The sequence below is a fragment of the Cyrtonyx montezumae genome, unplaced genomic scaffold, assembly GCF_038088225.1.
Source record: "Cyrtonyx montezumae isolate F1298 unplaced genomic scaffold, pur_monq_1.0 scaffold_3, whole genome shotgun sequence".
NCBI classification, from domain to species: Eukaryota; Metazoa; Chordata; class Aves; order Galliformes; family Odontophoridae; genus Cyrtonyx; species Cyrtonyx montezumae.
This window is the reverse complement of record NW_027072034.1, coordinates 158,451,025-158,466,885: the sequence shown is the minus strand read 5'-3', so window position 1 is coordinate 158,466,885 and position 15,861 is coordinate 158,451,025. Positions and strand designations below refer to the sequence as shown.

The 15,861-nt window shown below is 46.2% G+C and overlaps 1 protein-coding gene across 3 annotated transcripts in view; it reads left to right on the top strand.

Annotated features, from left to right (window-relative positions):
• Positions 1-994: 994 nt before the first annotated feature.
• The window catches only part of PODXL (podocalyxin like), a 41,234-nt gene continuing 26,367 nt past the window's right edge, over positions 995-15,861 (top strand). For all 3 annotated transcript variants that reach the window (XM_065743782.1, XM_065743781.1, XM_065743780.1), the window contains exon 1: positions 995-1,125. In XM_065743782.1, coding sequence (XP_065599854.1) covers positions 1,080-1,125 — 46 coding nt within the window. In that variant the 5' untranslated portion in view covers positions 995-1,079. The remainder of the gene's footprint in view (positions 1,126-15,861) is intronic.

The window sequence follows — 15,861 nt, the reverse complement described above, 5'->3', positions numbered from 1 at the left end:
CAGATGGAAAGCCCAATTCCCTCCGAACTTTATCCTGAAGAACCACCGATCACCTCTTATAGCAGGCGGGGAATGCAGACATCCTCCCAGAGCTTCATCTCAATTAAAAATATATATATTTTTATATAAAATATATTAAAAAAAAAAAAGCTCTCACCCTGATGAATGTTCCCAATACCACATCCTAAGAATCCCATACCCTGCAAACCCCTGATCTAATGAAAACCTAAACGCTACCCTCAAATTGTACAAACCCCACAAATCACTCCCTGTAGTAGGTGGGAATCTCAAATCCCCTACCCCCTAAACTTCCATCCTGACGAATACCCCAAATCACATGAAGATGGAAAGCCCAATTCCCTCCAAACTCTATCCTAAGAAACCTCCAAATCTCCCCTTATGGCAGGTAGGAACCCCAAATCCCATTCCAAAGAGACATCTCAGTAAAAACTCCAGATCTTCCTATGCACCCATTAGATGAAATCCCCAAAATCTGTTCTCATGTAGAAAGTCCAATTCACCCTAACTCTCTTCCAAAGAACCCCCAAATCACCTTTCATAGCAGCTAGGAAATCCAGACATCCTCCCAGACCTCCACCCCAATAAAAGCCCAGAATGCCCCTGATCTTAACAAATGTCCCAAATGCAAGTAGGAACCCCAGATTCCTCCAGATTTTATCCCTATTAACCCTCAAATCACCTCTTATCTCAAGCAGGAACTCAACATTCCCCCAGACTCCGCCCCCCCCCAACTAAAAACACCAAAATCCTTCCAATCCCTCCTTGCGATGAACACCCCAAATCCCCTCCACGCATCCCAACTCCCCGCAAAACCCACATTCCATCCCCAAATCCCTTCCACCGCCCCTATAAAGCATCCCTCCGACTTACAACATTCCCCCCCCCCCTCCTCCAACCTCAGCCCCGGTTCTTAGGGGGCGGAGGCGAGGGCGGGACGGGGACGCTGCGTACCTCCCCCGGTTGCGGAGGGGGCACCGGGTGCGGGGCCGGGGGAGGGCAGCGGTCGCCCGCCGGGGAGAGCGCCGGGAGCCGGAGCGGGGACGGCCGCACCGAGCATCATGCGGGCACCGCTGCTGCTGCCGCTGCTCCCGCTGTTGCTGCAGGGTAAGTGGCACTCGGAGCCTCCTCGCCTTTTTATTTTATTTTATTTTTGCCTTCGCTTTGCTATTTATGTTATTTTATTAGTAGTATTATTTTTCTCGCATGCGTTTCGGGGCCGCGCGCATCCAGCATCCTCCCTCCCCGCTTTCTTCTTTACTCAGTTGGAAGCAGCTGGGGTAGAAAGGAGGAAAAAAAGAAAAAAGCAGTCGGGGCGGTGTGTGTGTGCGTGGTGGAGGGGGGGATATTACGTGGATCTGGCTTTATTCTCCCTCTCGTTTAGAAACTAAGCGCAGCAAACCATCCGAAGAGCCAACCGGCAGCTCAACTTCGGGCTCCAGTCCGTAGGACAGCGCACCGCAGTGCTTGTTCCTTTATGCAGTGCTGCGAGCTGAACACGCTGCTTCTTCACAAAGCCCTTCAATGGGGCACTCGAGCGGCGGTTTTGGAAAAGGGAGCACGGAGCATTTGAGCCGCACGCAGCTCTTTAGGAGCCCTAAGTGCGGTTGGAGTTTGGGTCGGTGTCGCGGCTTTGGATGTTGGGTCGGCGACGTGGTTGAACTTTGGGGTCATGGTCTTGGTTGAACTTTGGGTTGGAGGGATCGTGGCAACGATCCGGAGTGCGTGGGGCTGTCCGGATTGAGCCCGTGCCTTTGGTTTGTGGAGGGGAAGGGGGGGGGGAAGATGAAGGGAGATGGCAGTCAGTGGTGGAGGTGAATAAAGGAGGTGGAGGGGTGGAGACCCTTTGCTGGGGGGGATTGGGGTGGTCCGGGAGCGGAGGTGGGGACGCTGTCTCGGGTACTGTGAGAACAGCTGCAGGAGGGATGGTTTGGTTGGAGCGAAGGTCTTAAACTGCACAGAAAAGTAGCGGGGAAGCGAAATGCACCGATTGCTTTTAAGGTGAATAAAGGCAGGGAAGAGTTGGGGAATCTCTTCGTTGAGAGTGAAATGGGGGAAAGTAGTGAAGGAGAAGGTGAAATCTTGCTCTGGGTCATGTCGAACAGCAGAGCCTCTGCAGAGCTGCACAAGCTTTAATTCAAGGTAACAAAAGCTCAGGATCTCTCCAGAGGTAAAAGCAGAGTGGAGGGAGGGCCCTGGGGTCTGAATTGCAGGGGGGGGATTGTTGGCCGAGGTCAGGCTGCAATCTCCTCCTGCCCCTATTTTATTGTCCTGGTGTTACCTACAGCGATAGCAAAGGGGGAAATGCGTGTTGTCTCACATCATCTGGTCATTGTGGGCACACAGGTGGGAAGCTCTCATCTCCTCCTGGCACCGACGTGGGCTTTGCAAGAGAACTCTCTTGCTGTTAAAAAGGCTCAGCCTCATTAATATTGGCATAAAGTGGGAGCTGTTAATGCAGTTTTTCTGGCACTGAATTTGGCTGAATTTGGCTTCTTGGAAGGTTTTGTGTAGTTTTTTTTTTCTTTTTTTGTAAGAACAGAGTGCTAACTGCTCAGGGTGGGACAAAAACAAGGAGCTGATCCAAGACAGTGCCCTGGGAAGGTAGAGGGACCTGTTTCTGTAGCACTCTCAAGTGATCCTATTACATATTTCTCAGAAATTATTTGATTAAATCCTTCAAAAAACAGTGTTTCCTGCCATTAGTTGCTGCTCCTAAGTTGTGAAATAAGCTCCTTAGAGGTGCTTTTATGTTGTTCCTTGGGTGCTGGCACTGGGATTTTCTTCCTTAGGGGTTGAAATAGGCTTCCTTTGCGGCTGGGTGTTTGGGCTTGGGCACGAAGGCTTGGCCAGGTTTTGCTGCAGTGTTTATCCACCATAACCATCTGAATTCCTCAAAGCCTGAAGCACACCGCTTTTTCCCCTAAATTGGGTAGAAGTTGGGTTTGTAAATGAAACCATAAGTTTTTTGGCGGCTTAAAGGAGTAACTGGGGTGGAGCTCATCATCACTTGCATGCGTTTTCTGTTTAATTTGAATGTGAGTGAGCAGGGAGTTGGGTTTTGGGATGGTTTCTGTTGTTGCGAGGAGCAATCAGAGAATTGTAGGGGTTGGAAGGGACCTCCAGAGATCATCAAGTCCAACCCCCTTGCCAAAGCAGATCCCTAGACTAGGTTGCACAGGTAGGCGTCCAGGCAGGCCAAGAAGGTGATAATGTTGTGCTCAGGGCAGAGCAGAATCGGACCTTAGTTTTTAGGAGCAGCTATTTGAAGTACAGCTATTTTACTACACACGTTGCTTCCAGGTTTGTAGCTGACTCTGGAGAGATGCCTTCTATTTCTCTTTTGCCATAAATCAGAATAAAATCACACATGGACAAGGCATATGCCACTCCACACAAGGGATGCTGCACATAAAATGTGGGGCAAATAACATTGTGAAATTCAGACAGCTTGTGAGGGACCCTACAGGGTTATTGCGTGCTCCCAGGATATTTTATTTTTTCTTGCTGCATATTAGATCTTCTGTTCCACTGAGGGCACGATAGCAGAATTGCATCAGGAAGAGTAAAACGATATGTTTTATCCTCAGAGGATTAAAAAGAGCCACAAGCTCAAACCTGCCCTAAGGGCAGGAGCAGCCCTTACCCTTTGTCTGGCTCTAAACAAATGCAACTCCAGATTGTTGCCAGAACACCCTTCTTCGTTCCCAAAAGCTGTGCTGGTTCCCTGGTGCTCCGAGCTTGTGTTTGTCCAAGACAAGCTGTCAGAGACGTGCATTTTTAAATCTTATCTGATTCATTGAATGCTAATGCTGAGATGGGCAGAAGGAGGAAATTGATGGGTGCCAGCAGGAGGAAAAAAGTCGTTAACTGAACTGTTTCAAGCACTGAAGCAGAACATGTATTCTTAGCCACTCACTGCTGGAGGAACTTTGACGGGATTTTTGCAACTCATTTCCAACTCTTACCATCTTAGCAGTGCTGTACCTTTGATTCCCCGGTGGCAAAACAGATTCAGTAATGATACCCCATGGGTCTGTTTTAGGAGGCTTAATTAAAGACTTGTTTGTAAAGCGCTTGAAGGTCCCTGGATGAAAGGAGCTGGAGCCATGCAATACACTGATTTAATTCCAGAGAGTTGCTTTCAAGGCTTGTGATGAGGAGGATGGTGAGCACTCATGTTGTTGGTGATGGGGGAGCAGCTGCAAATATCTGTGCTCAGCATTTGCAGAGATGATTGGGTTGCATTTCAGTTATTATTTCCCTGTAAATCCTGCATCTTCCACCTCCACTTGCACCCTCCAGAAGATGTAAGGAAGCCAGCAAACTGCAAGCAAGCTCTGGAGTGTTTTGGGACAATGGGATTTGGAGACTAAATTCCAGTCAGTGAGGATCCCTCAGGCTGTGCAATAGTGCCTGTGTTATTCTGGGTGTTACACTGCTATGCTAGAGCAGAGGTTTGCTTTGAGGATTTAGATGCAGAATGCATCCATCCCACTTCCTCACATCTGTGTTGTGTTTTGCCCCCTTCTTGCTCAACTGCAAGTCCTTCACTATGGTCCTTTGCCCTATCCCTAGGGACCCATCATGGCACCCAGAGCCCCAGTGCCTTTAGTAGCTCCTTCCACATACGGTCCAAGACCAGTTAGGACCAAGCCTGGTACAGACCCACCCATGGGGGCACAGAACTTCCTTCTTCCTGAACACCAAGCCAAGCATTCGCCTCACCTTCAGTCCTAAGCATCACAGCAGAAGGGCTTGAACTCTACAGGAATCCAGGTGGCTTTGTTTGGTCCATTCCCTGTGTGCAGGCATGTGTAATCTCACAAGCTCTCCAGAGCTTTTTCTCATGCCTTTACTGACTTCCTCCTTGAAAATCTGTCTGCATGCACGGTTGGCCCGTGTAGCTTTTTCCACAACCAGCCAATCTCTGTGTAATTGTTCCTGATTTGTTGTGAAGGGACCTTAAAGATCACCTAGTTCCAGCCCCCTGCCATGAGAAGGGATAGCTCCCACTAAATCCAGATGTTTAAAGTCGCAGCTGCTGTTCACCTGCCACTTGTGCTCATAGAGTCAGTCATAGAAACATTAAATATCCTGAGTTGGAAGGGACTCATAAGGATCATTAAGTCCAACCCCTGGCTCCACACAGAACCAACCAAAATCCAAACCTTATGTCTGAGAATGTTGTCCAAGTGCCCTTTGAGCTCTGTCAGCTCAAGGGTGTGAGCTGGGCAGCCTGTTCCATGCCCGTCACTGTCTGGTGAAGAACCTTATCCCAACACATGGGGCATTCACATCTTCTCTGGGCAACCAGTTCCAGTACCTCACAGTGCAGAGCAGAGCAGGACAGTCCCTCCTCTCTTCCAATGGCAGTGTTGAGCCTGGTGCCCTCCCAGGTGCTGTCAGTCCTTTTGTCTCCAGGGCATGGTGCTAGCTCAGTCTCAACTTGCTGTCAACCCCAACCCTCAGGCCCTTTTCCTTGAGTCTGCTCTTCACTCTCTTGTCCCCCAGTCTGCATGTACATCCAGAACTGCCCCATTCCAGGTGCAGAATGTTCTTGTTAAAATTCATGTGGTCGACAATTGCTCAGCCCTCCAATTTGCTAAGACCTCTCCACTCATTCCTCTGTATCTTCCAGGTCTTCACCACATAGCCCTGTGTAATTGATAAGAAACTCCCATCCAGCAGGGTGAGATATGATGTATGAGATCCCAGGCAGGGTGCATCTTGCTGCTGATTGAGCTTAGCTGTGGTCACGTGCCATAAAATGTGCTAAGCACCCATAAGATGGAGCTGTTGGGGTTGAAACCAGGAGGCATTCCAGGTGTGGTTTGTGGTTTTCTGCACAGGTGTTGCACAGCCACATCAGAGCTGCATGCTAGAGGCACTTGTCTTGTGATGCTTCAATGGAAGACAGCATTGCAGCTTGTGAGACAACCAACCATGGTGCCCTCTTCTGCTTTGTGGTCTTGGAGGTCCCACCACATGGTGGTGTTTGGAGATGCAGTTCTGGTCTCCTGCAGAATCTTTTCCATGTGCTATTGTTGCTTGAGAATTGCTCTCTTCCCCCTAAACTGTGTGGTGTGATGGTGTCCCACACCCTGAGGTGCTTTGTCATGCTGCGTTCTTCATTATTTGGGAGGTTGCAGGCAGTTCATCTCAGCTTTGTCAAGTTTTAATGGCTCTAATTGCACATATTTCTGCTCTGGTGCCTGGCAGAGGCTTTGCAGTGCTTTGCTCTGGAGGTCTCTGAGGAAGATGGGAGGAGGCAGAAGTGCCCCCTATTCATGCCACAGCTCCAGTTTTGAGATGCCTAAGCAGTCCAAAACCATGTTACTTTGGAGTTTAAACCCACCTCAAGTTAGTTGCCTGTTTTGAATTGCATACAGTGCTAGAAATAATGAGTGCTTTGCGGAATCCTGGAAAAAGCCAGTAGGTTTTTTTGCCTGGGAGTGCTAAGTTTTGAGGTGGGATACTTGGCACAACCTAGGTTTTGCAACAAGGGGGTTGTGTGTATACTTGAGCCATAGAGTGTCTCAAGATCAGTCTTGAGTCTTTGAAAATTTCTGAGAGCCATTGGCAACCAGCAAATGCCAGGATGCATCCTCAGTGCTACTGTGAAAAAACCTTCTGTCCTTCAAGAGATCCAAGTGAAGTTGTTCCAAACCCTTAAGGCACCGATATTCTCCACTGATCATTTCTTATCATCAGGCACCGTGCTGAAGTTTTCTCATCTCTAGATGCAGTTTCCCATAAATAATGTACAATTTGTGGGGCCACAGGCCAGGAGCGCTTAGCATTGTGTGTGCTGATGGTGACAGTTTGGTGACAAAGTATTGCAAGGAGGCAAGAGACTTGTTAAAGTTAACTCCGCTCCATGCCTCAACATCCAGCATAGAGCAGAAGGGCAAATGAATGGGAAGGAGCCTTCAGCTATGGTACAGCACCTGGTTTTAGATGTGCATCCGTAATAAACCAGCTGTAAAAAGGCAGTGTCTGAATGCACTGTGCCCCCCAGGTTGTGATGTGGCTTTCAGCACAGCTCATCTTGTGTGTAGCTCATGCCCAAGGCACCACTGCTCAACACGGTGATGGGGCCACCATCCCCTTATTCTGAAGAGAATTTTGTTGTATAATGGGATGAGTGTGTCCAAAGAAGGGTAACAATGCTGTAAATGTTCTGGAACATTCCAGAATTGGCTGACAAAATTGAGATTGTTTAGTTTGGAAAAGAAGAGGCTCAGGGGAGACCTTATCCTTCTCAATAGCGACATGAAAGGAGGCAGTGGTGAAGTGTGGGTCAGCCTCTTCTCCTGGGTAACAGCAATAGGACGAGAGGGTCTGGCCTTAAGTTGTGCAAGGGGGGGTTCAAGGTTGGATGTGAGGAAAAAGAAGTGGTGAGGGATTGGCACAGGCTGCCTGGGGAGGTGGTGGAGTCGCTGTCCCTGAAAGGACAGATGTGGCACTGAGGGACGTGGTTAGTGGGCATGGTGAGGATGGGCTGATGGTTGGACTGGATGACCTTAGTGGTTTTTTCCAACCTTAATGATTCTATGATTTAGACACTACAGATTCATGTGTCCATGGATAGTGCCCTGCGGAGATTGATGTTACACCAAAAGTGTCCAGAATCTGCCCCTAGAAATACTTACAATGCTTGACATTATCTGTGTAGAAATGTTCAAAAATATGGGTTTGGAGAATTGTAATAACTTCTTGGTGCTGGGTCATAAGTACATGCTAAAGGTGGCAATGCAGAAGGCAGATAGGAAGAGCAGACTTTGGGCTTAAATCGTCTGTGTTTGAAGCTGAGTGAGGGACACGTTCGTTAAAAACAGGCAGATGGGATTTGCAAGGAAATCTCCACAATGGAAAAGTTAATTTTTTATTTCTGAGTTACTCCTATTGCAGATGTTGCCTTGAGGTTGGCTTCATATTCTCAGCACCCAAAATAAAAGCTGGATTAATCCAGCAGGTTTAATTCTCTTTGCAAACTCAGTGTCCAGGAAGCTTTGGTCTTACAGCACATGAGAATGGTGAAAGAGAGGAGAAGGTTGTTTTGCAGTGGTAGCATAAGGCCGTAGTTATTAATGACAAAGGCTGAATTTTTCTCTCCCAGCCTTAATTGATTTTAGTAATTCTAACTGGAGGGGATAGAAATTGGCTTGGAGTTATTAAGCTGTAGTACTTAACGATACATTAAATCTACGTGCTGGCTATTGTAAGAAAGGAGGAGACATGCTTATCAGGCATTTATTCTAAGTGGTTTCTGCTAAACAGTCCAAGAGAGAATGCCAGATTTCTAACTCTGACAAAGGGGATTTGAAAGGATCTGCAGGTTTTGGAGAAACTGTGTTTGAAAAAGCCCTTCTTTGAAGCTTGATAGCAAAAATGTTTTTTTCTTCCCCCCAGAGTCCAAAGGCAGAAGGGTGAGATAAGACATTCCACCACAAACACAGTGAGGAAAAAAAAAAGTCAAAAGTTTAAATGATAGTGCCTGGATAGCTTTCAGGGTGACTATTACACCTGGCTTATCACAGCACTGTGTTCCTCGACTGTGAGAAAGGGCAGAGTGGGTAAAGCAGTGCACTGTGTTCCCCGGCACATACCCAATTAGCATCAGCTATGTTGATAAAACTTTTCCCTGGGTAATTGCAGCAGGGCTGCAGCAGTACCAGCAGCTGAGGTGGATCCATGAGCAAGAGATGTGCTGTGTTCCTCAGCTCTTCTGTAGCTTTCTCTTTGAGGAACCGTACAGACTTGATGGGAGGGGTGATTGAAAACGTTCAGTTAGTTGTTTTAAAAATAATTGAATGGGTTGTATTTAAAAAGTCACCCTCCCAGCTGGACTGCAGGAGGTTCTTAGTTTTGTAAAGGGGGGTTGGCATGAAGTTAAAGGTCTGATGGGCATGAAAAATGTATTTTTTCTGCTCACTTCATTCCGTCTGAGGCTTAACATTATCACTGGGAGCATGCAAGGATGTTTAGAACCTCTGAGGAGTGTTACTAAATGTATACATATGATAAATAAATGATTATACCCATGTCTCTAGTCAACCTGTTCCAGTAAGGGTGGTGAGGCACTGGCACTTATTGCCCAGAGAGGTGGTGGATGCCCCATGCCTGGAGACATTCAGGTTTATGCTGGACAGGACTTTAAGCTCCTGATGGAGCTAAAAATGTCTCTTTTCATTGCAGGGGAGTTGGGCTAGTTGACCTTTAAGGGTCCCTTCCAATTCAAGTGATTGTATGGTTCTGCAAGATACAGTTGTCTTTGTCCTTGTCTAATTTATCAACCAACAGAAGAGATGCCTGAAGCACAGTTGAGGGAAGAACATATTCTAGCAGGTTCTAGGTGAGCTAATATTAAACCTCTTCAAATGAGACTGCTATCTCACCACTTCCAACCCAGCATTTTATTTCACGAATTTTTATAAATTCTTTTAGCCATCTTCTGCTCTAGCTGATGGGGACCTGATTTGGTTTCAGAGCCTGCATCTGTTTGTTCCCACAGGTTTCTCTTGGCAAGATGGAGCCCATAATAGCTCACATTAAATGCATAAAAAAGCTCCCACCCTGCTCTTTTTTAATAATACTGTGTTTGTTTTCAGATGGATCTGTTCTCTGATCTGGCTCTACACAGTGTGACAGTGTTCATGTTCTTGCAGGGAAGTGCCTCTTTCAAAGTGCACATGGATTGATGCCAAGTTAAAGCAATGCCACGATCACACCAAAATCATCCTTGGCAATAAAAGGTTGAGTTTCAACAGTGCAATGTGCTACAAAGGGAATGAGCCTGCACCTGCCACAGGGCTCCTGGCAATGCTTGAGTTGACCAAGAGGCAACCAAGGCAAACCATGAGCAAAACAAGACATGATATCCGATTGGCTGTGGGGCCAGCAAGCAGAAATCACCTTCTTGAGCTCAGTTTTCAAGCGTGTAGGATCTCAGTGCTCCCCTGTGGCTCTCAAGATCATCACTGCTGCACTTGCCTGAGCCTCGTGTAATTCACATGTGGATGCTGACCTTTTTGGTACAGGTGATAAACTTTCCCATCTTGAATAGTCATATCAGCAAAAGGTGTATTCTGAGCTTATTACAGCACACTAGTGTAGAACATCATTTTGTTTCCTTAATTATTATTTTTTCCCAAACAGTTGAAAAAAGATCCCCAAATTCTCACCGTGTTATTTTGTAGTCTTCTAAGACAGTTTCTTGAGGTACCAATGAATTCCCATTATCCACATTCAATACAGGAATGTGCTTTTCCTCATCACAACCTCACAGAGGGTTCAGAACTTCCCTTTATTGCAAAGAGCTTTGATTTAAATTGATGTGGCTCAAATTAGAAATTTCAGTTGGGGTTTAAAATAAGGAAGCAAAAAGTCTTCATTTGAATGATTTCATTTTAATCATGTGTTTCATTTCCAATTCACAGCTATATCCCTTAGGCAAGGTTGATTCCCCTTGGTTGCTTACTGTAAAATGTGGAGATTTACAGCCTGCTATTACCTTTCAGCTGTATTTTCTAACTGGGTAGACACACTATGAACATATTTGTTTAAACAGCTATAGAGCCTGCCACCACTCTGTTTTGATTTTTAATGTGTACATCTTTCAAGTCTCCCTAGGAAGTGATGAACAGCGCTAATTTTGGGCTCGTTGCAGGCAATCAATCTTTACTCGTGAGTGAAATTTCTGTTAAACTGACATGTGAAAGAGCATTTAACATTCTTTTAAGATACATCAAGCAACCAAGGGCTTGGATACCTAACACATAAACTTTTCAACACACTTTTGAGATTAAAACTAAGAAATGCATTGAGCAAATCTCAAGCGTCAATCTTAGATGGAGTTAGTGACTGAAATGAATTGTTTCCTGTCCCTGTGGGGTTTTGAATAAACAGGACTCATTCTCTTAAATCTCACTTTTACTGTTTAAAACAGGAGAGAAAGCTATTCTGTTTTTCAGCTGCCAGTTCCCAGTTGGTTCCACAGCTTAGAATTAACCATTTGTGGAATCGCTGAATGTCATTCTATTATATGCTGAAAGGCTGGGGCTCTGAAAAAAGAAAAATAAGGGTTAGGAATTAGGGTTTATTTTCTTTAATTGGTTCACCAGTTCTTGTTCTGCATCCAAATCCCATCTCATTTAGTGCTGAAAAATCCAGAATTCCCAAGTACTGTGGATGTCTCCTATTTGATACTAGATGACACATTTGTCCTTTCAAATCAATAGGAGGTAGCCTCACCTTGCCAGGACAGTGGCCTATGGCAGTGCAGCTCTTCCTTCCCCATGGGAGAACACCAGCTTGGACCTGTCCTTGCGTCCAGGAGAGCAGTATAGCCTGGCAGATCCTGGTGATCCCACACACATTGCGTGTCTATCATAGGGATTTTTGGAGCACGGGGAGCAGTAAGCTCAATCCCTCTTCTTTCTGAAGTAAAAACCTATTAATAGGCAATTGTGTGAAACCCAGAGGTGCCTGGATCCTCTCAGCTGACCCATTTAGATGCATCTCTCCGATGATCCTACATGACAACACTTTCTCCAATAGGCTTGATGATTAAACATCACTGTTCAAGGCAAGAAATACACAAAAAGAAAACAATCTGATGATATACATTCTTAGTGCAGTGTCTTGAGCTCCTCACCATAGGAGGGTACTCTCAAAAGATGTTTTTATTAAGCAGCTGTTGAGTGTGATCATTGCTGCCAAGATGATTGTGGTTGTTGCTCCTGTCATCCCTGCTCTGCATCTACCCGTTGCAGTTAATGGAGTATCACCTCCATAGCATGGAGGCATCTCTGCCAAGATACATCAGTTAAGGTTGCTAAAAATGCCCCAAGTGTCACAACTGGAGGCAACTCAAGGCAGAGGATGCCCTAAAATCATTCAGGCCCTGGGCTGGATCTTGCAGCCCTCATTTTATGTTTCTCCAGGCTGTTGGGGGTATCAGTGTCTCAGGAAGGCCATACTCCAGTGAAGCTCTGCCGTGCAGAAGAGGTGTCAAAATCTAGCCTGTAATTTACCATCTCACCCTAAACTGCTTTTTCTGTGAGGCTTTCCAACAAGGAGAGGGCTGATAGCAGATCGAGTGGTGTTAATGTTTAATGAGGGCAAGGATGGCCAATACTTCCACCACTGTGTGCTGTGTGACCAAAGACAAAGCTTATCATCCATCAATATCCACATTTGCATTGTGATGTTCCTTCCAGTCACGGCTTCAACCAGTGAGAGTAATTTAGGGCAGCTAACCTGGGGACAATAAAGCTGCTCTTTCAGCCAAGGAAGTGACACAAGAGGAAGGGTGGACTGGTGGTCAATGAAGAGTTGGCACCTAAGACTGTGTTGCAGAAGGGTGTGCTGCCTCATGGGGGAAATGTAATTTGTATGGTCCAGTAATGTTCTTTATGAAGAGCAGGGGAGCAGAAATCTATGCTGAAAAAGGAAAGAGCTATTTCTCTGTTAAAAATAATAATAATAATAATAATGAAATCCCGCCCTTTTTTGCTCTGTAAAGTCTGGTCATGGGTAGCTGACTTCTGCACAGGGTGAAGTTTTGGCAGGTTTAAAGGGTTTTTGGTGCCACAGCCAGCCCCTTGGGGTGCAAGGCTCTCCTTCCTCTGATCACATTAGAAATTGAGGTTATGGTGGCTCATCCACATTGCTGATAGGAACACAGAAACTCCATCTCAGAGCACAGAGTGAGCAGCTCGATTAGGCATCAGGCTGTGTGCACAGCTGCATCATGGTGCTCAAGGAGAAAATAGGGAGGAATGCAGGGAGCTGCAATTTCAACGTGACTCAAAGATGCCAAGCACAGAGGTGTTTGGTGATTGTTGAGACCCTTGCTGCATTTTTGATGAGAAGAGGAAGGAAAATTTTGATGCTGGGTGATTGCACTCTGCTTTTTCAGCTTCCTTTTCTAATTGCCTGTAGGATTTTTTGGCATTGCGACCACAGAGTTGCTTCCAGCCCTAACCTCCAAACACCCACAGGATCCTGCCCCAGGAACAGGGCTGCTCTGGCTCTAAGTATCTCAGCAAAACTTCCAGGCAATAAAAAAATAAAATAAAATAAACATTAAATATCACCATTAAAAAAATCCTGCTAAAAACCCTCAGCTAAAATATATATATATACTAAATACAGATACTTCCAAATTCAAGTATAGCTTGTGAATTTTATGACAAGTACTCCTAGGAGAGCCCTGCCAAAGGAATGCTGGCAATTTGGTGTTTGTCTTTGATCTGGAGGAATTAGGTGGCAGCTCTATGCTTTGTCTTCCCATGAGTGTGTTTTGTGGGGCTGCTCCAATCTGTAGTGATGTAAGCTGCTTTCCGTGCTGCCTCCAGCCCAGCTGGCTTTTTCAGGAGGTTTCCTGTTAATCCAACTCAGAGGGCAAGGCTTTGTTTCCATCTCTGCTGGGTTAGAGGGGGGTGAGGAAGGTGCAGCCCTTGAGTAGTTTCTGTAGGAATTTTGTTTCAGTGAGAGCACAGCAGAAAACAAGGATAATAAGATCTTACCTCTGCTCAGGTCTGGCAGAAGAATGTACTTACAGATTGCCACAGTTTCATGCAACATGACTACCCTTTTCTGTGATGGACAGATGATTATGAGATGCCCATAGGCAGATTTCACATCTTTTTCCCTTATTTTCCCCCCCAAAAGGCAGGGAATGGCTTATTAGAGCAACTCGTTGCCACTTGGACCTCGTTACATATCCCTAAGTTCGAGGTCTCCAGGTTGTTCTGGCCCTGTTCAACACGTGGCTATACCATGAAGCCTATGAGACTGTGAAAAGGAGGTTTGCTCTCCTTTATGACATAAATTCATAGAATCATAGACTGGTTTGGGTCGGAGGGGACTTTTAAGATCATCTGTCTCCAGCCCTCCTGCTACAGGCAAGGACATCTCCCTCTAGACCAGGTTGCTCAGAGCCCCATTCAGCCTGGCCATGAAAGCTTCCTGGGAGGGAAGACTAATGCATTGGTTTCATACCAATAAATATCACTTTTTTTGTGTCCAGCTGGAGATGGTCTGAATGTGAGCCAGTTTCTTTTCTGTCTTTTCTTACCTTAGAGTTTCTATGATTCTTGTTGGGTCATGGTTTAGTGGGCGTGGTTATGATGGGTTGACAGTTGAACCTGATGATCTTCTGGTCTTGATGTTTCCGTGATTCTTCATGATTCTTCTCCTGTTTGAGTGAACAGATGGCAGGCTTGCTCATTATTAATTGTATAATAACAGCAATCAATACCAAGCATTGCTAAAAGTCACTGTCTGCTTTTGAAGCCTCAGCTCTCCCTTGCCTCCATGATCAGCATGCCCAGTGCCTGATTTCTGAGAGTTGCCCTGACTGATGTCAAAGGCTATTTTGCCCTGATAATAATAACCAGATACGTCTGGAGGAGCTGATGGTGCTTTCCTTGAAGTCTGTGTGGGGATTTTCAGTTGTCTATTCTGCCTTTCTTTAATAGAATGTGCTAGTTTTCTCGTATCTCCTAGTTTTTACAACAAAACTATACTTTGAATTGGCAGTGATCACTTGCAGGCAGGGTTGTTCAAATAGCAGCAGCCTTTTCTACTGCACCAGGTGCCCAGCATGGGCTGCATTTCCTGTCCCTCTTTCTTCCCATTCCTGCTCCTCCTCTCCAGGTTTACCACCAGTAGCACCCACTGAATCCCAGCTCAGTGCCCTATCCTTCGCTCTGCTGGTGGCTTTCTGCAGGTCCCATCACAGACCCAACCTGCAGTCCTTGCCTTCTTCTCCCAGCTCTAACTCTATCGTGACTTCAGGTCAGTTTTCTAAAGAAAACACCTAAGCTTATGTGTCAGAGCTTCACTGCTGTGCCATAACCAGAATCCGGTCTCTGCAGTTCCAGGAGCAGAGCAATTTGGATATCATCATCAAGCGTAGCACTGTGCCCTCCTTCCATGCCCACTGCTGTGCCCTTACCAAGGCAGGGAACCAGAGTGGTGTTTGCAGCCCTGACAGCTTCTCTAAAGCAAAAGGGGAGGATGATTAACAGCAGGGAGGGGGTGCAGCTCCTTCCTTCCTGCTTCCTTTGCTCCCTTCCCTTGCCCTGTCATGGCCTGCCTGCTGCACAACTGCCAGACATGGCCATGCCACTTGCAGCCAGGAGGGAGAAGGATTTTGGTGGCAGGGAGATGTCAGTGAAGTACTGAGTTCCAAAGCTGACACAGATGCAGATCTTTTCCACATAGAGCCCCAGGAGTATGGGTACTGCAAGCTCTCCTTTCTGCAAGATATCACATAGTGTTTCTTCCCCTAACCAGTGAGTCTATTCATGTACAAACAAACCCACCACCTAGACCTCCTGGTCCAAAGACAGATGTTGAGTTATTGAGGAGATGAATGTGACCCCTGTCACATGCCATACTTGTATTCCCCAGCACACAACAATGCCACAGCCTTTTTGAACTGTGTGCAAAATGCTGGATCCCCGACCTAGTGACATCCTACAACTTCCCATGCTCTTCTGCTTGGCTCTAACCACACAGGAATCCCACTCCTTGTTGGGAGAACAACATTGTTCCCCTATTGACTCATAACAATGAGGTCACTGGGCTGGAAAGACAATGTCACTCAGCAGCCAAGAACCCAGCTGGCTGGTCCTGGTTGTGTCTCGTCTCCTGTGACAAAGCCACATTTGATTTGACTAATTAAAACTGTTTCAGGCTCTGTCTTGACCAAAATGTGCATTGTTTTTCATAAAAATCAAGTCAGGACAGTTGGTCAACTTATTAGCAAGAGCCTTGTTTCTCCACCTTCACTACTTGCTGCATAAGCCTATATTCCTTTCCCTGGCA